This window comes from Oenanthe melanoleuca, chromosome 12, assembly GCF_029582105.1.
Source record: "Oenanthe melanoleuca isolate GR-GAL-2019-014 chromosome 12, OMel1.0, whole genome shotgun sequence".
Taxonomy (NCBI): Eukaryota; Metazoa; Chordata; class Aves; order Passeriformes; family Muscicapidae; genus Oenanthe; species Oenanthe melanoleuca.
Window position 1 is genome coordinate 14,395,333 of NC_079346.1, and position 26,545 is coordinate 14,421,877.

The 26,545-nt window shown below is 38.0% G+C and overlaps 1 protein-coding gene across 3 annotated transcripts in view; it reads left to right on the forward strand.

The window, feature by feature from the left end:
* Window positions 1-22,809, forward strand: part of NISCH (nischarin) — a 28,882-nt gene extending 6,073 nt beyond the window's left edge. Inside the window, exons 3-21 of one of the 3 annotated variants that reach the window (XM_056501565.1) lie at window positions 267-449; window positions 3,708-3,756; window positions 5,070-5,233; window positions 6,544-6,639; window positions 8,273-8,368; window positions 8,676-8,834; window positions 9,988-10,056; window positions 10,505-10,690; window positions 10,891-11,019; window positions 11,405-11,518; window positions 12,363-12,471; window positions 15,015-15,136; window positions 15,979-16,034; window positions 16,523-17,839; window positions 18,255-18,429; window positions 19,622-19,775; window positions 20,281-20,409; window positions 20,776-20,937; window positions 21,413-22,809. In XM_056501565.1, coding sequence (XP_056357540.1) covers window positions 267-449; window positions 3,708-3,756; window positions 5,070-5,233; window positions 6,544-6,639; window positions 8,273-8,368; window positions 8,676-8,834; window positions 9,988-10,056; window positions 10,505-10,690; window positions 10,891-11,019; window positions 11,405-11,518; window positions 12,363-12,471; window positions 15,015-15,136; window positions 15,979-16,034; window positions 16,523-17,839; window positions 18,255-18,429; window positions 19,622-19,775; window positions 20,281-20,409; window positions 20,776-20,937; window positions 21,413-22,041 — 4,098 coding nt within the window. In that variant the 3' untranslated portion in view covers window positions 22,042-22,809. Of the gene's footprint in view, window positions 1-266; window positions 450-3,707; window positions 3,757-5,069; window positions 5,234-6,543; window positions 6,640-8,272; window positions 8,369-8,675; window positions 8,835-9,987; window positions 10,057-10,504; window positions 10,691-10,890; window positions 11,020-11,404; window positions 11,519-12,362; window positions 12,480-15,014; window positions 15,137-15,978; window positions 16,035-16,522; window positions 17,840-18,254; window positions 18,430-19,621; window positions 19,776-20,280; window positions 20,410-20,775; window positions 20,938-21,412 lie in introns of those variants that run through there. The other 2 variants (XM_056501566.1, XM_056501567.1) reach the window with 2 other exon arrangements.
* Window positions 22,810-26,545: the final 3,736 nt, after the last annotated feature.

The following is a 26,545-nucleotide window of genomic DNA, read 5'->3' on the forward strand; positions in this document are numbered from 1 at the left end:
GTTATTTTGTTGTTTTATCACATTTGTTACATTCTACCCTGGTGCTGTGAGTGATTCTTTGAGCAGGCATTGTTATTAAACTGTGATCATTCCATGACAAAATGTTCCTTCTGAAAATACCTAATACTTTGAAGGCAGTAGCTAAATTTACTGAAGTAATTTTATTTTTGGATCTTCCCAGTCAACATGTACTTAATGTGTTCCATTGCATCTTTTGTGCAAGTACAGATGGTGTGTCAGGTATAACTCTGGTCTTTGTCTTTCAGCTTGTTTCAGAGAAGAAAATAGATAAAAATCTGTTACCTCCAAAGAAGATCATTGGAAAAAATTCCAAAAGCCTTGTGGAGAAAAGACAAAAGGAACTGGAGATCTACCTGCAAACTCTGCTGCTCAAGTTCCCTGTTACTGCACCAAAAGTTTTGTCACACTTCCTACACTTTCATTTATATGTAAGTTATGTTTTTAGTGTATGAATAGAGGCATGAGTGTCTTTCCCCAGTTGTCTGACTTGGAGAGAATTCTGTGGAATCTTCATTAATTTGCTAAAATGGTTATTTTTCAACATTTTGCACAATATAAAAAAATGTATTTTTAAGATTTTTGACACCGTTTTTATTGCAGTAGACACTGTGCTAGGAAGTGGTGTGGGCAGGGACTCTCAGAAGAGAAAATAAGTGCTGGCAGGAGAGTTGGAAGCTGTGAATAAATGTGAGGCTCAAGTCAAAAGTGCTGGCTCTCAAATGAATGTTGCATAATGGATCCATACCCTCCCTACTTAGTGGCTAATGGTTGGAGCTGTGGTTCACACTGAAACAGTTTCCAGTAGACCAAATGAAGAAAAATTATTCTTCTTTGTGGAATCACAATGATGGAGTGGCCTTTGGAGAAACAGCTCCAGCAGACAGAATGTTACCGTAAAGGATACTTGAAGCAAGAAGCAATTACTTGATTTCATGTTCAGATTGCAATTTGTTCATCTGTTGTGTATAATTAGGCTTGTTTTTTTTGTTGTTTTTTTTTTTTTTTTCAATATGGCATCATGTTGTAAGGGGGAGAATGAATTTCATAAAGAGGAAAAAGCTCTGGAGAACTTGATGGGCAGAAGGAGCAGTAACTGCTTTGGGGTGGCATGCTTTGAGAAGGCACTTCATGGTTTCATAGGAAAGTTTCAGAAATTAGTCACAAGTGATCCATTAGGTGTTAATTAAATTTTAGCAACAAAGGAAAACCTGGTTTTATTACATAAACATAATTATCCTGGTGAGACTTCAGAGTTTCTTAGATAAAAACAGTAGAAGGTTTATTCCACAGTGTTGCTACTGCCTTGCAGACTTAAGAGAGAAGCACATATTTGTAACTATCAAGCCCTCTGAAATGGATTTGTGGTTTTAAGTTTATTAATAATGTCTGACATGTAGGGAGAGTTCTGTTCAAATAGACCAAAATTTACATAAAATTACATAATTTTTCTGTTCCTGTAAATGACGTCTGTTTCATTAAAGTTTGTGTTGCAACTTCCACATGTTTTTTATGCAGACAGAAGTTCTTCCTAGCTCCTGACTTATTTCTCAGATGGACTATTTTTTCCCTCTTGTAATGTAATCTTTTTTTTTTCTTTTCCAAAGAACTAGCAGCATTTGGATATGAGTGCTTCCCTCTTTCTAAACTGTTCTTGGTTATTAAGAGCAAAGATGTTGCTTCATCTGCATTTCTTTGCTTTAGGTGGGCCTGACTTAGCTGTAAACACAATAGTTTTTTGCTTGGAACTTTAGAATACTTTTAAATATTTACCAAAAAAGTGTTAATTATTCAGGAGAAAAGCTAAATATTTGCCATAGTAATTCTACTGGAAAAAAATAACCTTTCTGCAGAACTTTGATCTTTTAAAATATCTTCATTACCAGACAACCCATGTACATACTGGAGCCATTAGAATCCCTGATATTGCCTCATTAATTTATGTAGGAAGGCTACAATATTTTTGTCTATTCTTTTTTGTAGTATTTCCAATAAAGAATTTTTAATTTTCCCAGGTAAATAGAACTAAATGGAGTAGCAATGCCAGCCATAGATACATTAAACTCACTTTGAAGCCTTTAGTTGTTCTTGGGTGCAGCCTAGCAGAGAGAAACAGTTGCATGTGACAGCAGTGTAGAACTTTATTGTTACTTTGACATTGTAAAGGATTTCTGCATTGATATGGGGATGCTTATTTTGTTGCAGGGTCTTTGTTATCTTAGAAGAATGGTTTTTTAACTTACATATAGAAGGTTTTGCAGGAAAAGCATGGAGTACCCACAAAGTGCTGTTCAGAGACACCTGCAAACAGTGGACCTCTGTGGGTGTGATGCATTTTAGTAGTTACAGCTGAGACAGAAGTCTCTTGTACATCTGACAGAGGAATAGAGTTCCTTTTTTTTGCTTGCTAGTCACTGAACAGTCTAAGTCATAATCTTGTTCCAATTATAAATGTAGAAAAAAAATTTTGGCTCTGTGTCCCAGATGACAAAAGAGATACAGAGTGGAGTTTTCAATTAAGTCTGTGCTTGCCAGATGAGTGTAATTGGCTTATTCAGATGCGAATCAGAATTGTTTGATTTTGTTTGGAATACAGCTTTGAGCTTGTTGTTCTCAAAACTATGGTGTGGGGGCTTTGTTCTTCCTCAGTGAATGGGGTTTCAGTTGCACTAAGAATGTGATGTTCTAAAACCCTTGCCTCATCAAATGAGCTGAGCTGTCTGCTGCAGATGTCCTGTGGATGTATTCCCTTGTTATGAATCATGAGGTATTTGTCAGCAAAGTAAACTCATGAAATATTCATGTGGTGATCATCCATAATATCTGTTTATACTTTGCAGCTACCTTAAAATGAGATGTTTGTCTTGGGGGAGCTTCACCCTCACAAAGAGTTTTACTTTATTCTTTTTGTGGGCCTTTGAAAGGGAGCTGTTGGAAATGCTCAAAACTATTTCTAGACTTGCACAGAGCATTTGCTTTTTGTGGAGAGAAGTGTGCCCTGGTGGGAAATACTGATCTTTGTGCACCTGCAGATGTAGAAAGTACAAATCCCTGCACTGAGAGTTTTCAGCCTTTCATCCTGTGGCTGTCAGTGCCAGGAATGGAGTTTGAGCACCTGGGTGGGCCCAGGAGGGGGAAGAGGGATCCTGAGAAAAGGAGGGGTTTGCATTACTTTGCAGCAAGCATAGGGGAGTTGAAGTCCAGAAGACTACTTACTTTTTATATTTCTGTTAATCTAAAGCTTTCTCTGTGTTAGTGATATTATGAGGAATTGTTAAGTGCTTAAAGCATTAGAATAGTCTTAATGTTAAAATCTGAAGAACACTGCATTTGTAATATTTTCTTCAAAACAGCTGTTTTCCAAGTTGGGCTAATGATGGCTAGTAATAACTTGCTCTGGTTGCTGCTGCCCTTTTCTAATGTGTGCAGGATGGGATTATTTAAATATAGCTCATCTGTCTTTCATCTTGGAAATAAAAATCATGTGAAATAAAATAATTTCAGGTAATTTTTATACATCATTTTCAAGTTACGAAGAAATCTGCAAAGTAGTCACCCCTGATTTCAATTAATTAAAATCAGTCCTTTACCATAGCAAAAAAAGGGATACTTCACTAAAGGTACAAATTAACAAATTGAACCCGTAAGTATGTAAGTAACTCTTGATTGCAATGGTTTATTGTTTGCAGGAGATCAATGGAATCACTGCTGCATTGGCTGAAGAGCTCTTTCACAAAGGTAAGGAACTTGCAGGTATTAATCCAGGAATGTTTTTCTCTGTGTTCATGCATTCACATACCTTTGGTATGAGTCCTGATAGTCTTTGTATTAAATGCAAGAGATCACTTTATATATCTAAATACTATTCTTCCAGAATTCAGGAACAGGAGACCTTCTGATCAGTTAATTTAAGGGTGTGCTTTTCTGAGGCTGGCAGATGAAAATGAAATGCTCTTACTGTAACTACAACAGCTCCAGCTGCTCCATTAACAGCAGGAGGCATGTGAAAGGATTAATCCCTGCTATTTTTGTTTTGAAGGACATGCAAAATGCTGCTGTATAATTCCAGTTGGCTGAGGCATGATAGGTGAAGCATGTTTCAGCAATGCCATTTCAGATTCTTCTGGCAGAAAGTTAGCTTTAGGGAAGCCACCTCAGAGTCCATTCACTGAATTTTGGAATATCTTAAGGAAGCTTGTGAAGAAATCTTCGCTGGCTTTCTAGCACCTACAGTCTCACTGATACAAGACTTGTTGATGTGTCACTGACTGCTCTGCATTACTGTAACCTTCCAGTAATGTAAGTGCAGCTGGACTCTTGGACTTGTTCCCACTGAAGCTGAAAGGAATTTTACTCCTTAGAGCATTTCTGAGAACTCTGCTTATCACAAAAGCTGATGCTTTCTTGTCCATGAAGTCAAACTGGTGTCCCTAAAAGGAAGAAAGATATTCATTCCATGTTAGTGTTCCAGCTGCTGTAGCCTACATCAAGCTTATGGTGCCTTCAGAGAGGCTTTTATATGCTGCTTCCTGCTGTTCCTGCTGTTAAATTGGATTGTAAAATTGTAATTAGATAAGGCATTTTCTGTTCTGGGTGTATGCTTTGGTATTAGCATGCAGAAAATCCCAATACTTTCCAAAAAACCACGTTTACTACAACTCTGCATTTAGGCAGCATAGCAAGAGAGCTGAGGTCTGTATTTTAGATATCAGGTGCTGTGCTTTCTGAATAGAAGAAAACCTAATTGCTATAACCTTAGAGCTATCTCAGAAAAAGTTTCATAACTCTTCCATTATGTAAAGGAACTTTGATTCCAGTCCTGTTGAGACTGAGGGAAATTTGCCATTAGTTGCATGAGGAACTTTAGGCCTGGACAATGAGTGCCCACTTGAATACCTGAATTATTTTGGCATTAAAAAAATTTTTTTGCTATCTCAATTTTCATCTTAGAGTATAAATGCCAAATGTGTATCATTACATTTTCCATGTACCATTTATTCCTGTGTAACCTTACAGCATTGTGTTTGGTCCTAAGCTACTCTGTTTTTCAGGAGAGCAGCTCTTAATGGCTGGAGAAGTCTTCACCATCAGGCCCTTGCAGTTGTATGCTGTCACTCAGCAGCTGCTGCAGGGCAAACCTACCTGTGCTAATGGAGATGCCAAAACAGATCTAGGGCATATTCTGGATTTCACTTGTAGACTCAAGTATCTGAAGGTGAGCTCAGTGTTAAATAGGTGTTTGTGCTGCCAGCCTTCTAGCCAAGGTGTTTGCTGTGTGATGTGATCTTTTCAGCAGTGCCCTCTGTATAGATGCAGCCACAGAATCTGGGATGGGTAAAGAAATAAATATTGATGTCTTCAACCTTGCTTTCTTTTCAGGCATTATAGATAGGCGAGTATATATGAGTATATGTGCATCTATATAAACCTTGCTCCCTTTCTCACCGTCTGACTCCATCTGAAAGTTAAAAATAAAACTCTAAAAAAAGCACTTCAGTTTCATAGTTGGCCCTGAACTTCTAGTTAAAATGCCATTTCAAAATAAATGTAAAATGGCCTCAGAACAGATAGTTTTTGTCAGGAGACAATTTGGCTTTTTTTTTCCTAGCAAATAAGTGAATTAGACTTTCCCTGAGTAATTTTTTTAGCTCTGCTTCCTATGACTCAAAAACTCATTTTAGGCCCTTTATTGTGTGGGGAGCTGCCTTTTAACTGTGACGTGTGTTCAAAGCTGAAATCAAATGATGGATCAGGGGAAGCAAAGACACAGCTATGCTGGTGTTCCTGGGGCTCCACAGTTGCCTTTGTCATCCTCTGTCTGTATAGAATCTTCACAAGGGAGGATTTTCTGGCTGGAGAAGAGCTTATTGTTTAGAAGAATTGCCATCTGCAGAATTTCTAGCCCTTCTGAATGCTTGTGGGTGGGCACATTCAGAGCCTGTGAGATACATAAAACCAGAGAAAACACTTAAGAGTTTTCTCTCACAATTCTATTCACAGCAAACATAAATGAAACCACCTGCTTTTTATGCTGCTGACATGCTCTGAGGCCAGAATCCTATGGCCATCTGGAAATACCAGATGCATTTTTATTGATGTGTATCAGTGTAATGCTTCTTTTTTTCAAACCAAATTTTCACCTTACTAATGCCTTGAACTTCATCCCTTGTAGTGGAATTAAAGACAGTGCTGACTTTGAGGGTTCACAGGTTTCAAGAAAGTTTTTTTCAGTGAATGTAACTGAGATTTTCAGATGAGAATGAAGCCTTGGTCAGCCTTGCTTGTGGTATTGCTTTTTGCATGCCCCATGTGCTACAGAATGCAAACACAAGGTGGCACTTCAAGTTCAGTGCACTTAGCTGGAGCAGCTAGTGTTTGTTTTCCTGAAGAGTTAACCTGCAAGTGGGTTGGAACTTTGGCTGTCTTTCCAAGCCACTGCCCTTGGGCCATTGCCTGTGTAAGACTGGAATGTGAACAAGTTGGATTGTATACACTAACTCAGTTCTTTAATGTTTTAAATACCAGGTCACTGGAACAGGGGGACCTTTTGGAACCAGTAACATTCAGGAGCATCTCTTGCCTTTTGATTTGTCTATTTTCAAGTCACTTCATCAAATAGAGGTAGGGCTGTGAGATACTGCTCAGAAATTCATAGGTGCTCTGCAAATGCCAGGCCAGCTGCATATATCTCAGAATTGGTGTTTCTTTGCTTTGATTTGCTGCTGGAATTCAAGAATGCAGAATATAGGAGGAGTGTTTCATTTGTGAATAAAAGTTTTTCACAAATTTTGTAAATAAGGATACAACATTTAAATTGGAAGAGCTTGCACTGCGCGTGTTTCCAAAAAAAAAATATTTCCAGTATTCACACAAAACCTATAACTGAGTGCCTTTCCACTGCCTTAAAGAGCTAACAAGTGGTTATAGTAGGATCCCTTACTACAAAGTGCTTTTTATTTTGAAAAAAAAAAAGGTACATCGGGTATTTGTGAAAATGTTCTTACATTAAATATATTTGTGAGAGTGCACTTTTGGATGTAGTGCTGCTTGCTTGATAATTTGCAGATTTTTTTCATTGCTCTGCTTGCAGTGTAAATACCAGGGTTTCTAGCAGCTTTCAATGGGTGTTTTTTTAAATATGTTCTTGACCACTTCAAGTGTTTCCAGAGAGAGAGAATATCCAATTTTGTCACACAGTCTGTACTCTGTGCACTTTTGGTGGATGCTGTGCTTTATCTAGTACATGAATGCTGTTGTCTCATTGATATGAGACAGTTGTTGGTTGAGAACTGAAGTGTATTTCTGAATTCAGTGATTTATTGTCATTGTCATGTGGGAAGGAAACTACAATGGGGTGTAGAGTGAGAGTCTAACACAGCAGAGAGGATATTGCAGAATTGTATCAATTTTCCCCTCTTCTGTGAGCATGAATGTGGGGAAAAAAGATTTTAGATCTTAAAGTCTTTTGAAATTGTATGCTCATGAAAAGCTTTAGGTTGACTGGCACCAGATGAACACTTTCATCCCAAAGTAAACACTCTCCAAAAGTTAACAGTAGTAATCTGGGAAGAATTTTTTCAAGAATTGGAGGCACTCTGTCAGTTCAGTGTGGTTTCCCTGATAACACCAGCAAATGTGCCAGCTCTCAGGGCTGCGTGATGTGTGTGACTGTCTGCAGAGAAGGGCATGGACAGACACTGTAGCAGATTTTCAGTAATGTGTCAAACTGAGCTACAGAAAGAGACTTTGTAATCTTGCACTTAGTCTATGTAATTAGATGACTACAGGTTAAACTTTTTAGATTGGTCTCTTCACTTTCTAGGCATTTCTTTTTTCTTATGATAAAAATGACATCTGATCATCTGCTACCGAAATTAATGTGTCTGCAGGTAGATTCATAACTTGAGATACCTCTTTCTTTGGTAACAGGAAAATGCTGTGGCCTGTTAAATCACCTGGGTAGTTTCAATAGTTTCACCTTAAATGTATGGGACAGGTGGAAAGTCAGTGGAGAAGCTTTGTTCAAATATGTGTTTGAATGTCACGTTTCTGTAGTTATGTCTCGAATTTCTTGCTTTAGCTTTGCCAAATGTCAATATTACTGACCTGGGAATCTCAGGAGATTTTAAGGGAGTGCTGTAGCTACTTTGCAGATGGGTGTAGAATCTGCTGTTGAAGCTTTTAACTGCCTCTTTTGTGTCTCATTTGTCTGTCCTAACATTTCTGACTTTATAATGTGTTTTTTATTAATTAGATCAGTCATTGTGGAGGAAAGCTTATCAAAGGGCTGACTTCATCCAAGCATGCTCTGGCCACACTGAGTGTTCGATTTTCAGCAACATCAATGAAGGTAAGAGCAAGTTGCTGCTTCTGGTGAATGTTCAAAGCACATGCAAACCAATATGCACAATGGGGAAATACCCTTTTGGAGTCCATGGAGATTTCTGTGCTGCCTATTGCAGGTTCTGTTTTTAAAACCATGGAACTCTAAGAGATTTCTAACCTTACAGAATCTCAGGATTCAGTGAAGTGTTTGGATGTGTCCCTTCACAGGGATACTTCTGATGCTTGCTTACTGAGGTTGTTGGGATAGTTTCCAAAACCATTAGCTTTCCTTGAAGATGTAAGCCAAATATTGCTGTCCTTCTCTTAAATAGGAAATCCTGGTGCCTGAGGCCTCTGAGTTTGATCAGTGGGAGCCAGAGGATGCACTGGACAATTCAAATTGTCCAGTGACAGCAATTATCCCAACCTGGAGAACTTTAACAACCTTGGATATGAGTCACAATAGCATCTCTGAAATTGATGACTCAGTGGTAAGAACTATTTTAAATTTGTGGAAAAAAGTGTGATTTATCTGTGGCACATTATACACAGCAAAGATTTTGGATTTGCTCTATTGCTTTTTCTGGAGAATTTTCAGTTGCACTTTTTGTTGGTTATCTACCCGAGTTAATGCTTAGGAGATCTGTTCTATAAGAACTTAATTTCCTTTGCTAAAGGAGAATAGTTTTGTCATTTTGTGTTCTGTAGGCAACATTTCCATGAATTCTCACTTTTTGAAGCATGCTTTTACTGTTTGTCTTGGCTGCAGGAGCCAATTAGATTTTTTTTTTTTTTTTTTAAAGAAAAAACACCTCATGGCTGAACTTTGGAGTTATCAAGGCTGAAGCTTCCTGCATAGTTAAAAACCTATGACTTGCTGGCAGCTTTTTTGACATCAGAACAATATGAAAGCATGGAATTTGGGGTATTTTGCCAGTACTTTAGATTTTTTTTTTATAAAATCAAGAAAAAATTAGCATTCATCACAAGAACATGGTAAAATATGAACACAGCTTTTTTACTTGAGCTGCTTTTGTGAAGCAGGAAATAGCTACATGTGTAGCTCAAACAGACATCATAGACTTGGAGCATAATTATCTTGTCCATGATTTTCTGTGATTGATGCTTCAGGTCTGTGTGCAGGTCTTAACTATAAGGCAAATCAATGCTGAGATTGCAACCAAAATAAAGCAGATGCAGAACACTGATGTCAGAATTCAGCATCAAGTTCAAGGTTTTAGACCTCCAAAAATAAAAGAATTTCTGAGTTAGAGTGCATTTTTTACAAGTTTGTGTGTTTTTGGCTGATATAATCAGTAATCAGCTTATTCTGAGTTTTGGTACTACTGTCTTTATCCAGGTTTGTGTGTAGCATAGATCCTCTGGTTTATCTGTTTGATAAGACCAAAGCAGCATTAGTGCGTTTGATCTATAGTTAGTGGGATAAACTAGGATAAATTATTTGTCTTCAATAAGAAACCAGGTTTCAGATTAAAGCTTAACTGTGCCACTCAGAGTAACTTGGTTTTCTTCAGAGCAGGAGTCAGCTCTCTTTTGCACCAAGTCAGAAAACAGAATGTTTTCTCAATGCCAAACCTGGGAAGAGAGACTGCATTAGATAACAAGTATTTTTTTCTCTTCTAGAAATTAATTCCCAAGATTGAGTTCTTGGATTTGAGTCACAATGGGGTGTCTCTGGTAGAAAATTTACAGGTGAGTGATGCATTTGAAGGTGATTTTTTAACCCAACTGCCTGAGACCTTGGAACACAGATTTTCATGCTTCAGAATTTTGTTACTCATTTTCATGGAAAATAGTTTAAGCCCAAATCTCTTCTTTTTTGTAACATCAAATACTCTTTTAATGGTGCATTTCTTAGCTGCTCCTGGATATTTTAATTTCTTTTCCAATATTAACATACAACATTTAGTTCTTAACTAAATTCATTCACTGCCAGCTGTATGCCTGGGTTAGTAAAAATGCAATGGAGGAAATTCTATGTATTTCTACAAGCTTTAACCTTTGTAATGAACAGATTTATGTCATGTCTTGCATACTATGTAGTGAAAAGTAACTTGCACAATAAAATGAGCCATGCCTATGATAGCATCTTTGTTCAGTTTTAATTGGTGTATGACATGAATTTTCTATGCTATTTTAGCATCTGTACAACCTCATTCATCTGGACTTATCCTACAACAAACTTACATCACTAGAAGGTGTTCACACAAAGCTGGGAAACATCAAAACTCTGAATTTAGCAGGGAATCAGCTGGAAAGGCTGTGTGGTCTTAACAAACTGTACTCATTAGTCAACTTGGATCTGAGCAACAACAAAATAGAACAGGTAACTGTTGACTGTTGGTGTCAAAATGTGTGTTAGATCACAAGCCATTTTTTTCAGTAGATCAAACTGCAAATAAATTAAAGTGGCTGTAATGATTTTTTTTGTTGTTGTATATGTGTAATATGTGCAAGAAGTGCTCAGTCTGTGTGCTTATTTTCATTTTGCCAGTCTGAATTAATGCTTTTTTCAAATACTTTCAGATTGATGAAGTAAAAAACATTGGCAACCTCCCATGCTTAGAGAAGGTGATGTTATCCAGCAACCCTCTGAGCATCATCCCTGATTACAGGACCAAAGTACTAGCTCAGTTTGGAGACAGGGCCTCAGAGGTGAGCCCCAGTGCTGCTCTTCTAATCCTCTTTTCAGCCTGGTGAGGCAAGTGGTGCAACTGTTCTACAAATCTGAGAAGGTTTCAGTGTGTATTGGAGAAAGAGTTTAGAGAATGAAACCTTATGAATGTTACTCAGCTGTTCTCCTGGATCTAAATGGCATTTCACCCTGCCCTCATTGTGTAACAGTCTGTTAATATTGTTGTGCTGTGTTAAACTTACCAAAATTGATGTTAGCTCGAGGTGTAATGTGATACTTGTTTCTGTGTAATAGTTAGAAAGATGCACATGGTTTGCGTTGAGCAATTTTTGATTATTAAATTAGTAAAAATGCAGAATGCCTAGTTTTCAATACTTTTCGAAGTTTGAACTTTTTTCTTTTTAGGTTTGTTTGGACAACATTGTCACCACAGAAAAGGAACTAGACACAGTGGAAGTGCTAAAAGCTATTCAAAAAGCAAAGGAGGTGAAATACAAACTCAGCAACTCCGATAAAAAGGTGAGTCTGGTGCTGTGAGAGAAGCAGAATGTGCAGCTCAGAAAAGCTTACAAAATTATTTGTACAAGCTAGATGTAAGCAGAATGCACTAAATTTTCTCTAGCATTAAAATGTTTATGCTTTCTGTTATAATGTGTTATGAACTTTTAATGTTGCCTCTTTTTCCTATTTAGTTTTCAATGCAGTTTTGATAGTTATCTGACCTTCCTTTTTTGGGCTGGCTTGGGAGAGAGGAAGTGGGAGAAAAAGATAAAATGACTTAATAGTGTGCACAGTGAATTCACAGTCGGCTTTAACAATCATATTTTGTGTCTTATAGAAGTATTGCAGAGCTGTGATTTTACTGCTTGCATCTCAAGAGTACTGAAATTACTTCCCCAAACTTTCTTCCTGTGGGTATTCAGCAGTGGGAAAGAATCAGAAATCTGAATTCGGCTCCTTCCCTCATACCTGGCTGTGTCCTGTGTAGTTGGTTATTCTTGGTTTGGAAATCAACTTAGGGATGGATGAGGTTCTGTCCCTACAGTGTAGAAATCCTGTTTTCATTCGTTTGATTTGTGAAACTGCTGATTCTGTCAATACAGTGATTATTCAGTGATCAGAATGACTTCTCTAAAAGAATTCTTAGTGGAATTCCACCTAGTGTGAAAATTGAGACGTAGAGGAAGTCACCACCCCCACTGCCCCCCCACAAAAAAATTAAAAAAAAAAGAAAAAAATAAAAGCTGGCATGAACTTTCCTTTTACTAAAACGGAGAGAGCTTGTGTAGACATATTTATTTCAGGATCTCATGTCCTGTGTATTTAGGTTTTTTCTTTAATTGCTGCATACTTTCTTTGTTAGATCAGTGAGGACTCCAGGCTCACTGCTGCCAGCTCCAAATCAAACTGTTCTTCTCTTACTGTTCGTCCTTCCTCTCCCTCTCTGCCTCGTCCTGTCAGCTCCAGCCAAGGTAATCATGTATGTATCGTGCTGCTGGGCTGAGCCTCTTGGTTCTGCTTTTCTAAGCTGCATTGATATACATGAATATTATCTGCATGGATTTAGGGCTTTAAAGACAAGCACAAAGACCTGGTAGAATTGGCTTTGAAAGTGAAAGTTCTATGGAATGTGACTCAGCAAAATTTACCTGTAGTTCCCAGCAGTGGTAATACCTGGAGTGAGAGTTTGGGTACAGGACTTTTTATACTGCATTATCCTGCAGAGGACCAGATGCCATTTCCAGATTTAGAGTCGTGCCTTAACGGAAAACTGTAGCATACAGAGACACATTTTAAAATTGCTTCTCTACACATTCTTGATCTGCAAAATGTGAGCTCAAGCAGCATATGTTCCATTAGTGCTTTTTGCAAGAGCTGCATTACTGTCACACCAGGGGGAAGATAGGGAAAGATGAGGAAAAGACCTGTGGGATTAGTGTTCTGGCTGAGCTGGTGATTTCAGCACATCTGTTGTGCTCTACAGTACCTGCTGACCTCACCTCAAGTTTTTTTACTGTGTGTTTCAAATGAATATGCCTTTTGCATTAGGAACTTTCCTCTTTAGCCCATAGGACTGACTTATGTGAATATTCACTTGTGACTTTGAAAAAGAGATAAAAATGCTTTCTGGTTTTGGCTTTTTTATCTGATTGACAAGTGCAGCATAGTGAGAGAAGACTTCAAGCCCATTTAAAAGAGGAGGGATTATTTTCTCAATTTCTTGGGGTGGCACAGCTTCCTCTTATCATTAATCACTGAATTGGTGGATAAGTGAGAGAAGCATCCCTGAGGTGCTTGATCTTTGGAAAAAGTCCATTGCTATGACTTCTGCAGAATCAGCAGAAGTTTCTTAGTTCACTCTAGAAAAATGAAACCATTCTGACAGCATTTGCTTAAGGGGCAGACACCTTGGTACAGATTTAGCTGCTATTTATGTACTTAGCTTTGTAGCCCTTCTAGATAATTTTTCATCTGCAGAAAAAATGCCAGTTTTTTCCAAAATCAAGTCAATGTTTGCTTTAAAATATTAAACATTTGACAAACTGTCTCAATCGTGTAACTATATAGCAACCTGCAGTTTTATACAGGACTTGCTCTAAAAATGCATGCCAGCAACCCCTGGGACTGTTTAAATTATTTATCAGTAGATTTTTTTTCCTACTGCAGTAAATGTTTAAGAGCAAAAGAATCGTGGGAGAAAAGAAAATATAGATCTTTCTAAAGGACTTAGGAGTTCTGTAGAGTGGTATAAGATTCAAGGTTTATTTACTGTAGTCCTTTTCCATAAGATTCCTTCAGCAGAATTTTGGGGAAGGCTTTTATAAATAAAGGGAAAATGAGGACTGTGCAGGCTGTTTCTCAGCTTCAACAATAAAAAATTATTATTTGCTACATATCTAACTATTAAGAGTTGTTTTCAAAATACCAGTTTTGAGAAATCTTATTTAAAAAAAAGGAATTATGTTAAGCAGTTAATTTCACTGTCAGACCTTAAGTCATGAATAATGGAATTAATTTCCTGATATGCTATTTCTATGAATTGTTGTCTCTGCGTTTTCTGGACACCATCTGTTTCCGTAACTTATTATTCATACTAAATGTCATTGGGAAATGGCTTATGGAAAAAGATTAAATATTTATGTAGGAAACAGAAAATCAAAAATAATGCTGTCATGTTCTGATTTTCCTGTCAAATTGAGTTTCCTTCTTGCTAACACAGTATTTTGTTCAAGTAATAAATACCTTTTGTGTTTCCTCTGACCATGAGATGTCTTGGTGCAATCTGCTGAACTTTACCATCACTCCAGAAAGACACATATAGGAGTTTTTATGCTCAAGCCAGAAGCATGTCCACACTGTAATTTTGTTGATTATTTGCATATTTAAATACTTGAGCTGCCAGGCTCAGTGGCAATACTGCAAATTGATTTACTCTGTTGTGTCAGTTCCATGCTGTGAATATCAAACTGGCAAAACGTCAAACGTCCCTGAGGACGTTGTATTCACTCATGATAAGTTTTTGCTGATGATTCAGCTTTGAACCCTTGAAAAAGGTTTCAAATTAGATGAGATAATATCTTAAGTGGTATTTGAGAGACCAGAGCTTCTCAGTCTGGTTGAAGGCTGTATACAGATATTACAAATATTGTTCACTTGAAGCTTGCAGGAATCTGGGAGTGTGCTACAAAGTTAATGAAGAATAATGCTCTGCCAGCCTAGCAGCTGACTAGCTCTGTTAAAAGTGAATTGTGTGAAGATTTATTTATCCCAGAATTTGAGATTCAAATTGATTGCTAGTTTGAGAAAGAAGCTGTAATGGTCTTTAATGCAACTTTCAGTTACTACTTTAATTAAACTAAAATTCTGCTTGCTTTTTTGTCCTGGCTATTATGTGAAGCTATCCTTTAGCTTTAATGATTTATGATTATACAGTTCCACTTGATGGGCAGTTACTATTTGATATTTATTTTTGTTTTACTTCAGTGGTTTAAAGAGCTGTTTGTATTTGTTCTAGAAATAATTTGTGAAGAAACAGTCCTAGCCAGCAGTTTTTTGCAATCCAGTGGTTTGACTCCTACAGACCATACAGTTCCCCAGAGATGCTTTGAAATTCCAGACTCCAGATGTAAAATTCAGGTAATTGCCATACTTCTGTTTATATTATAGTATTTTAAAAAGCTTTTGCAGACTTATTTTATTTATCGTAGTAATCCATAGCAAAGGGTTTTTTTGGTTCTCAGAGCTATTTTAATTGAAAAGGAATCAGCCCCAAATTTGATTCAAGGGAGTTTAGTCCAGCTTATGAATTAAATACAGAATTCAAGTTTTACCAGAGTTGCAGAGAACTACTGCTTTGAGATGTTTACCCAGTACTATCATAACATCATTTAATAACCATTTAGATGCTGAGTGTAAGAATTGTGTCTTATCCTATTACAATATCAGTTTTTGAAAGGTAATTCTCTTGCTGGTAGGGTGGAAGAAATTTCTCCCTACCAATAGGCAGTAGCCTTAAATTGTCTTCTTCAATATCCTATCTGATAACTTCTGGTTGGTGATTTCATTTGTGGTATTGGAAGCACTCTTCATATGCATGGCTTCAAGGAATGAGACAGCAAGACTTGGGGCTGTCTCTTCCTTTGCAACCAATGCACTTGGTCTTTGTCAGGCCCCTTTACCATTTTGCTTCATGTTACACTAATTCAGTAAAAGTTTGTATAGTGCTGAAATACCTGGGCCACAGGTTGGATCTGTTCTCAGGTCAGCAGCAGAGTTTATTCTTCTTCTGCCTTAGCTGAATGCCCAACCTAGAGCAAACAGAATTTGTGGGCCCTCAGAGAATGGCTGCCAAGCTGCCTGTGAGTACAGCAGGACTTGGCCAGCTGTAAAAAGCATGAGCCAGCATTAACTTTGCTTCTCCTGTGTTCTGAACTCTTTAAGTATTTTACAGCTTCCTGATGTTACTTTCTTCTCCTTAGGCACCTGCCTCTTTATTGGCTTCATGCAAAGAGTATGGTGGTGGTCATCATGTGTGGTAAGCTACATAAATAAATTCCTGTTTAAAACCTTGTTAGCTTTTGGGTAATAACAGTGGATACTGTTTTCTTAAACCCAGCCTTTAAGGCAAAACAATCTCTTTCATTGTGTTCTGCCTCTGGTTTTTTGAACCAAAATATGGTGTGCAGTGTTTTTAACCTTTGAACCCTGGAATGCAGTTGGTGGTTTCAAAACCAGTAATAGCTGTATTGTCTAGTCCTTTAGGTCATGAGATTGGGCTTACTGGGGATGGGAAAATAAAGAGGAGCTAAACATTTTAGTTTTTACTTTCTATAGCATTACACACTACCAGCCTTTAAAATCAATGGCTGTCCAGTACAAAGATGTGCTACAAAATTACACTGATTTAACTGTATTTACAAGAACAAATATCAAAGTTCTGAGAAGCAGCACCATGAATTGTAGGTAGGCATAACTGTTTTTAAACTCAAGTTTGTACTTACTGTTGATTTTTCTCTTTTGAAGTTTGGAGAGTTCAGAGGAAGAACACTGTGCAGTGCCTGACCCCTGCAGCACCATCATCCTGCCTTTTAATTGTATGTCCTACACTGCCACCAACCAAGACTTTATCCAGCACCTTTCTGCCTCAATAGTGCAGGCTGTGCAGAAATCTGCCCCCTCCCTCACAGAGAATAAAGGAAGCCCTGCTGGTAATCCCACAACCACAGACAAAGAAGATGGATATTTTGAAATGGGACTTCATGAAGGAGATCAGACTTTTGAGTTCAGCACTACTTGGGATACTCAGTCATCTGACAACACAGCAGTGGAGGGTGTTTACATAGTCAAAATTCTCTGGAGCTTTTCAATTCACATTCATAAAGGACTCAGACAGTTTGCTTCCTGTTTGGTTTTGACTGATGAGATGCTAGCTGTGTTTGAGATTCCTCATCAGGAATTGAGAGGAAATTGCCAGCACATCCCTTCTGCCTTGAAATTAACGCTGTGTTTTCCCTACACTGATCTAATAGAATGTGGCTTTCTCCTGCCAGAAATTTGTTTAACTCTGAAGCTGAAAAACAGTGACCACTGCTTGTTTATTGTTTCAGACTCCCAGAATCTTCAAGACTTTTATTCCTGTTTACAAACGTGTTGCTCTCAACACTACACATCAGTGTTACCAAGCTCCACATGGTACTGTAGAAAAGCAAATCTCCAAGAATTTCTCTGTCAGCTCATGGAATTGAATTGCATTTCAGCTGAAGATGTTGAAATAAAAGGTTGTTTCCCAACATATCTTGTTTATGGGGGTAAAACTGATATTCAGCAAGTTTTGCATCAACCAGAGTCAGCTGGCAATAACAAGGAATGGTCCAAAAATGTTTTGTGTTCTGCACTTTATTCTTCAGTTTATAAATCTTCTGACCAGAGTCGCTGTGTGGTCCATCCGTGTTGGATACTTCTAACACCCCAGCATTTGTACATAGTAAAGGTGGATTTCAGTTTACTGCCAGGTAAAAGGGTAGGCACAGAAGAGCTGGGAAGTGTATTTAAGCTGAATAGAATTCCATTGGCATCACTTGTGCTGCATCCAACTCATGGTGCCACCCAGCAGAAAGGTTCATTTTTGGATGGACACGTGCTGGAGTTGCTTGTTGGATACAGATTTGTTACAGCAGTGTTTGTTCTACCTCATGAGAAATTCCACTTCCTAAGAATCTACAGCCTTTTAAGGACACTCCTGCAGGATGTTAAGACTATTATTATTTTCAAAGCTTCAAGCAAATCGGATGCTGTAAAAAATCATTTTGTGGAGGCAAATAGACATGGTCAGGCAACCAGGTAATTATTCCTGTCAAAGGTCTCTTGCACACTGCTTGATGTGGCCTGACTCCTGTGTTTGCTGCTGTCACTGTGATTGGGTTTGGACTGTAGTATTGATGAAATACTTCTGCATTGGGCTAGTCTGGAGTAAGTGTGAATGGTTATCCTGGCCTGTAGCAGTCTGCCTTTTTTTTTTCTGTTTTGTTGCTGCAATGTAAAATGTAATTTCTGGTGGAAGGAAACTTCATATTTCATGTGCCTATAGGCTGAGGTCATGGCAGGTTGACAGTTATGCTCAAGATATAAATAATTTAAACTACTGAAAATGGAAGTTACTTGGTTTAAATTTTTGAATGAAATACAAATATTCTTGTAGGGGAAAAGCTGTGTATGTCTTTACATTTTGGTAATTTGTGTTCTGCATTTTTTCTAGTTTTTGCAAGCCTCATTTGACACTGTCATCCTTTTACCCATCTGAGTTTCTTGTGCAGAAGATAACAGAAGACAACCAGATTCCTCTTCACCTTCATGTTTCTGTGTCTCTGCAGTATGTGGCTGGGCTGAAGGGAAGGGCCCTGGTTGAATTTTTCCATAGCAACATTGCAGAGGTATCATGTCTATACCAAGTATACAAAAACACGCTTTATGACCTTTCTGTATTGCACAGTATCTATAAAAATGTTCCTGATCAAATTTAGCCACAAGAATTAGGCTCTGGGAAGCCTGGAGGCATTTTGATCAAGAATCTGTGTGTTTTTCCATTTTGGGATCCCTGCTACAGCAATTGGGATCCTGCAGGGCATACTTTGCTTTCAGGATCTGTGGTGCTGAACAGGAGAGTATGCTGGTGTATATCTTGAAGATGTGATTGCTCCAAGAATATTCCTCTTTTTTCTTTAAAGTGACAAAAAGAAAGAAGATAACAGAAATGAAATAATTTTGGGATGGTGCTTAGCTAAATCAATAAATGAGTGTTCTGACTTGTATTTGTAATACTGTGCATGGCTGCAGGTACTCCAGAAACAGGAACAGATAAACCTGATTTCTGGAAAACATTAAAGAGTATCTGGGGAACATCAGATTGAAAAGTAAAAACATTACCCAAAAGTTATGATGTGGCTTTTTGAGTGATAAATCACTGTGATTTGAGTACAAATATCAATTGAAAAGCTTGAGAAATAGATACACTTTTTTTATTCTCTTACCTCTCTTCCAGTGTTTTAAGTGAGCACAGTTACAAGCTGTACTTCTCCTTTTATATGAGGAGAAGCTGATAAAAAAAGCAGATGACTCATTTAAGGATTCACAGTAAGCCCATCAGGTTGGAAGCTGGGAAGATGCTGAGCTGGAGCAGCAGCTGCAGTGGCAAGCTGTGCTCCTGTCCTCTCTCCAGAGTCTTTGAATCCAACCCTCAGGAGCACCTGAAGGCTCAGCAGACTTGAGGTTTGGGAGGCCACTGCTCAGCTGGTGATTAAAGTTCTGTCTGCAGTGTCTGCCCTTAAGGGTCTTTCTTATAAATGAGATGTTTTTCTGGTTTTTTTTGTAATTTTGGTCAGAAAACCAGGAATAATTTTCTTATAACAAAAAAATAATTTTCTTATATAAATAGAAGGTATTTCCAGTGGCTGCCATTGTGGCTTCATTTAGCAGCTTTGAGGTGAAATACCAGAGCATGTTCAGATGCTTAAGATTTTGAAGTTTTTTCTCTGGGGGGGGCTGGGTCTTAAGTTGCCTCTAAGAGAATGAAACTATCTGAAATATCAAAGTCTATTTATTTATGAAATAAAATTTACTTCTTAGGTGGAAAATGAAGAGTTGAGACACCTCATGTGGTCTTCAGTTCTGTTTTACAAGACTCCCAATGTGGAAGTGATGTCTTGTGTGCTTCTCTCAACTAAAGCTATTTACTTTCTGTTGGATGACTCTTTTATTCATGCAGATGAGCACCAGTCAGGTAAAATAGTTACTTTGTTCCTTTAATCACATTACCAACTTAATCCCTCTCTGTGTGTTTGTCCTCACTCTAAGTACCAATTTTGTTCAGTATTTCTAATTAGACCTCCTAGTTGAAGGGGCCAGTATTTGCATAAGGCTTTTATGTTAAAAAAACCAGGGTCTTGAGTCATGTCTGCTTCCCAGACAGACCCTTTTAGCTGTCATTGGATGCATGCTTTTCTCTAATGTCATTTCATAATCCCTTTCATAAGGAAAATGGAAAGTAAAGGGTAATGAACCTCAAGGGGGGCATTCAGTTAAAGTGTGTTATTAATGCATGTGCTGATTTAAAACTGGTGTGTGACAAATGTTTAAAAAATGCTGCTATTTTTTAGCCACTGTATCCAGTTCTTTCTTAATTTCTTCATGTGTGAGATAAGTATTAGATTGTAATATAAAATTATGCTTATGGATGGCACAATCTTTTTCTTTTGACCTTTTTATCATATATACTTCTTTAACAGATTTTTGGAACAAAGAGAACTCAGACTGTGAAAACAGTTCTTTCCACCTCTCTTGCTGCTTTGTGCTGAAACTTAATGACCTGCAATCAGTAAATGTTGGCCTGTTTGACCAATATTTTCGAATTACTGGTGAGTACATCTTGTGCTTTAAGTTTTTCCAGTTCTATTTTGTTCTAGTCCTTTTTAGATGTATCCCTGTCTTTATTAGTGAGATGGAAGAGAGGTTTTCTGTTGCTTCTTTTTCTTGAATCCCTAGAGCAGTATTTGAATCATAAGTATATATTGTATTTTAAATGAAGAGAAATTATGTATTTTTGAGGGATTTGTAAGGATTCTGTTGCTTTCAAGAATTTGAAAGATTTCTGAATAATCATATATGTTTTCAGGAGAAGTAGTCCTTAAAAAAACTTTTCTGATGGCAGTTGCATGTTGGTTCAAGAAATGGTAAATCCACATACAAATCAGTCAGTGAATTGTGTTCTGTGTTCTCCTCAGGACATTCTGCAGATCACATTGTCACCTGCCTGACAAGAGACAGCTACAACACTCACACCTTCATACAGCAGCTTATGGCAGTGCTGTCACTGCTTGCACGCACTCCTTCACCTGAACCAGTAGATAAGGACTTCTACTCTGAATTTGGGAGTAAAAACACAGGTGAGTGGTCTTTTCTACATGCCATGACTTATTTAGACATCATACTTAAGGCTTCACCTAAACTGTACTGATTAAAAACTCTTCTGAGGGACATTTATGCATCAGTCATTTCCTATTTGATACTTTAACTAAACTCCCTGACTTTAATTATCTTAGATGTGCCTTATGTGAGAAGAATTGTTAAATGTAAGAGTCTTGCACAAGTGGAGTTAGTGATGGATTCTTTTGTTCACCCTGGACTTACATGGTTAGAAATTTGCAGAAAAGTATGTTGGTGATGCAAGGACTCCAGCAGAGAGCTGCAATCCAAATAAAATTATTCCAGTATTATTATAAGCAAAAGCATGTATCAATAGATACAAAACCTAAATTCTTCCAGCTGCAGCCAGCTGTCAAGGGTTGCTGTTTATCCTAGTACATTAAGAAAGCATTGTAGAGCACTAAATAGTTATATAATAATGTATGTTTCTTGCAGGAAAAATGGAGAATTATGAACTGATTCACTCTAGCAGAGTAAAATTTATTTATCCAAATGAAGAGGAAATTGGGGACCTTGCTTTTCTAGTGGCAGAGAAGATGGATGGTTTGACCAATCTTCCATCCCTCAACATCCTTCTGTATGTGTTGGCATTTCAAGTAAATCACTTTGAAGGATCTGCTCAGAACACTACTTCACTTCAACCTAAAACACTGATATTGACCAGCTCTGATTTGTTCCTCTTTGATGAAGATTATATCAGTTATCCACTACCTGACTTTGCTAAGGAGCCACCAAAGAGAGATAAGTATCAGCTTGCAGATGGAAGACGAATCCGGGATTTAGATAGAGTGCTCATGGGGTATCAGACATATCCACAGGCCCTGACATTTGTGTTTGATGATGTTCAGAATCAGGACCTGATGCAGAATTTAACACTGGATCACTTTGGAGAAACTGATAGTGTCCCAAAGGGAAATTTCAAACAAGAGGGCAGCAGGAGCAGAGAGATCCAGTGGTACATTTTTATCCCAAGTGCAGAAAGCAGGGAGAAACTAATTTCATTGCTTGCAAGACAGTGGGAGATCCTGTGTGGTAGGGAATTGCCTTTGGAGCTCACTGGGTAGTTACTGCACAGCCAAGTGATTTCAGTGTGTATTACAAGGTAAAGCACAGTGTTAAGCAGATAGCACCTGTCAAGTTCTCTTTGTTTTCATGAGGAGCTGACCTGGACTCCCTTGCTCCCTGGTGCAGTGAACATGTAATAGTACATAGAAATATTCTGAAGTGTTAACTGGGGACTGACCTTCTTGTACAGTCTATTTTTTATGCAATAGTATATAGTGAAAAAAAAACCATGAGACATCCTGGGAAACTGTATGGAAAATTTAAGGAGTCAACACTAGATATTCTGTCGTCTGGGGCTGTTAAGATTTCCACTATTTTTCTGTATATATCAGTCTTGCTGTTCTATACAAATTCTATGTGTAAATAAGGGTAAATGCTTATGTATGTTCAAGTGCAATGTTCTTTGTACAAGAAGTATTTTGGGTATGCTGCTAATGCTTATTATTTAACGATCTCACAGTTTTACATATGGTTTTTCTTTGAGGCCAAGTGTAATTATTTGCTGCCAATCATGAACTTAATAGTAAAATTTGAGCCACAAGCAGGTAACAAATTTTCATATGGAAATATTTTCACAGGCATTAATTTTCCTTACCCAAGGATAAAAGAATTACTTGGTAAAGATCCCCTCAGTATTGTCTTTAAAGTGGAAATACCCAATGTGGTGATATCAACATTTTGTCAGCAAATAATGGATTTGTATCTCTGAACACAAAGTCTTTCTTTTGCCTATCTTGTCAATACAAATAAAGTGTAATTTGACAGTTTCCTTTTGGCCTTGTCTTTATTCAAGTTTATATCTTGTGTTTCCAGGATACCATATGGCAGTTCAGCAGCACACATTCTGTTCCTAGAGTGCATTGTAAAGTATGAAATGTGCAGCAAGATGAGAGAAGAAAATAGTTCATTTTACTGTAACAAGATTGCTAGTCCATAAAAACAGCTGAGCCATGGAAAATGAAGATCTGCAGCCTCTAAACAAAATTTGAGGATTTATTTCAAGTACCTTTGCTTCTCTATTAAATATTAGAGATTTTCTTTCTAAGCTGTCATGTTTGACTTGATGCTTACTGTGCCCAATAAGTTTTAGCCTCTGCCATGACAATAAAATCCCTACTCACTATCATGAAGACAGATATTGAGACTTTGAAAAATAATGTTCTATATCCAGTGGGATTAAGAAGGGAAGAACAGTTTTGATACTTGTGTGGCAGCTGATGCTACTTAAAACTGATGCCCCTTAAACACATAGAGAAATGTGGGTTGGAAGAGACCTCTGAGGGTCCAACAGCCAAGCTTTAAACAGGACAATTTTCAAACAGATTGCTCAGGGCCTGGTCCAAACAAGTTATGAGTTTTCTCCAAGAATGGCAAGTCCACTTGGTGGTGTTAGGAATTTGGTGGTTTCACAGTGTATTTTTGATGTTGCAGAGCTTGGCTGTGCTTTTTTGATTTCAGAAGCCAGGAATGTTGCAGTTCAAGGATGACAAAGACAGAGGCAGCCAGAGTCAAATTGCATTGCAGGATGCAGTGGAGTTCCCTAAGCAAGCAGAGATGAGGAGCTTTACTGCAGTGCAGCTCTGTCCCCAGTTTGGCAGAGAAAGCTTAACTCCTAAGCTTAGTCTAAACTGAACAGTTAAGGTAGGTACTGCAGGCTCTTGGAGAAAACTAAGTTTTCCTGTACTTTAGAGTTCTTCTAATCTCTGAAATCTCAAGGTTGCTTATATTTATTTCAGCTTAATTATCATTGGGTACAAAAAGCTAATTTCTAAATTAAACATCCTAGGAATAAAGTCATTAAAAGAAATTGCAGGTCTTCACTAGTTCTTTCTGAAGTAACTCTCTTAATCACTTATTAATAATTGTCCAAGGTAACACTTGAGGAGCCCATGGCAACTTCAACAGTCTAATTTTCAAAAGTGTTTGAGAGCTTACCAGATGAACAGATAATTTACGAGTGAATTTATAAGTGAATACAAAGGGAATCTGTAAGGAGTCCTCTGGAAAACTGCCTGGGATTGTACCCAACATGGGCAGATCTGTCTAATGTGAGGGTTATACTTGTTATTGCTTCTGGATAGGTCAGCCCTGCTTTCATCTTACAAATAAGGGCTGTTCTGTGGAGTGCCCTGTGCTTGAGACAGACATGAGTTCTGTTTGAAGCATCTTCTGTAAAACCCAACTGTTTAAAGGTGTTTTAATGCAGTAGTGGGTATCAGAGAATCTTATATTAGAGTAAGCAGGGATAAACTCCTGCTTGTTATATACTTTGAGCAGGTAAGGCCTCATTTTATTACAGAAAAAATGTATCTCTGGTTAAACTTGAAATTCTTTTTAAGTTCATGGCTGTTTAAAACATAGAATCTATCCCTTTGGGTCAGATTATTAATCCAGGAAATAGCTGCAATTCCTCCTTGATATCTTGGTAAGCATTGAGTACATTTTAAGATTAATGAAATGTTCAGTACCTACTGCAGTATGTTTTGATTCTTCCATTAACTATCTTACCTGTGGTGCTATCAGAGTTCTTTTCAAGGCATTTTCTCAATAAATCATCTTTTATTCTCTGCTAAGTAGAGCATGGATTATATAAAGCTTTTTCCCTGATGCTTAACCTCTTTTTCCATTCTTACCTGGAAAAACATTAGAAATGACAACCCAATCAAACCCCAAAAAAGAAATCCCCCTCTCCTGCCACGAGATATCTGATCCCTTGCTTCTTTCATAGAGTCACTAAATGATTTGTGTTGCCATGGACTTTCAAGATTATCTCATTCCATTCCCCCTTCCATGGGCAGGGAAGCCACCCAATTGATAATTTTCCAAGGGCCCCATCAAGCCTGGCCTTGGACACTTCCAGGGATGGGGTATCTACAGCATCTCTGTGCCAGGGCCCCTAAGTAAAGAATTCCTTCCTAACATCTAATCTAAATATCAGCTTTTTTAATTAAAAAACATTCCCTTGGTTTTATAACTGGCTGCCATGGTAAAAAGTCCCTTATTAAAAAAAACCTTTAAATACTGATATGGCTGCAGTGAGGTCTCCCTGGACCTGCTTTTTGTTCCAGCCTGAACAGCTCAAACTCTCCCAGCCTGTCTCCAGAGAAGGGATGCTCTGTGTTAGGACCTGCTGGAGTCAGTGCTTTGTGGGTGTGCATTTCTGTTCATTTAAGTGCAATTTTAAGCTGAAAAAGTGTATAAACTGTCATTCTTTACTGTCAATCTGTTATCTTTACTGTCTAATTTTAATGTAGTCTTTTGTTCATAAATACAGGGTTTTAAGTGAAGTTTTCTTGGAAATGTACAATCATTCATCATAGAACTAAACTGCTTGCTTCAGTTCCTTAAGATTTCCCAGAACTTTCCACATTCTGTTTCTACAGGAAGGTCTAAAAAAATTAACTCACTGTCAGCAGCTGAGGTCACATAGAGTAGTCTTGATTTCTTCCTCTGTTCTTTGCAAGAGCATTACAAAGCCCTGAAGGGGTATTTCTCTTTAGTAATCCTTTGTCCTCAGATTCTCTCCAGCTTCCAGCCCTTGTTCAACATTAGTATCTGAGTAGCTGAAGTTATGACCAGAAACACACAGAGGCAGGTGGGGGGACCTTTGTCAGGAAAGTATCTCTTGAACTCACTTCTGTGTTCTGGCTTTGCAGCTGATGAAGATTTTTGCCACCCCAGGAAGACCCAGACAATTATTTTTGTTCAGTGTCATCTGCCAAGGATCAGCCCAAAGGTTTTAAAACTTCCCTTGTATTACAATTTAAAAATTGTAAATGAACCTCATTAGGAAGGAAAGTAAATGAGGTGCTGGCCTGGGCCACACTGTTTGCTCTGCAAGAAGTAATGGCAGTGTGACCTGCATCCTGTCTGTCCTGTGTCCATTCCTGTGCTGCTTTACAGAGCTCTGATCTGCCTGGCTGTGGGTGTACTGCACAATAATGTATTTCTATCAGCCCCTCTGGCTTGCCTACTTGTTTTTATCAGCCTCGATAATGAGGTGGGATTTTTTAATTGATGGAACACAAAGTGCTGCTGCATCTTGCTTGCATTCTCATCAGAAAGTTTACTTCTGCAGTACTAATCTTCAAACATACCAAACCTTAGGCAGAAAAACAGCAACATGAGGAAAAGCAGGAAGCTGTGGCTCAGAGTAGATTACAAGCTCTGTTTCTTGATGTCCACCTGATAATTAATAGCATTTAGTAACTTGGAAAGCTAAAAATTGGTGTGGGAAAAGAGAGGATGTGACATTAGACACAGAAAGCACTAAAAAAATATTGGCCAACACTGGAGAAATCTCCCTGAATAGGTGCATGAAGAGCAGTAGTCAGAGCTGATAAGGTGAACACCAAACCCTTGTGCTTCAGTCTTCAGGGTCCCTGAGAGGGGATAACAGGAACTCCTAGCATCTCTGAAGTTGCTGAAAATGCAAAGCTAGCAGGATTCTGACTCCCATTTCCATCTGGTCTCAGGCAGACATCCAGTGCTATCCTTGGCAAA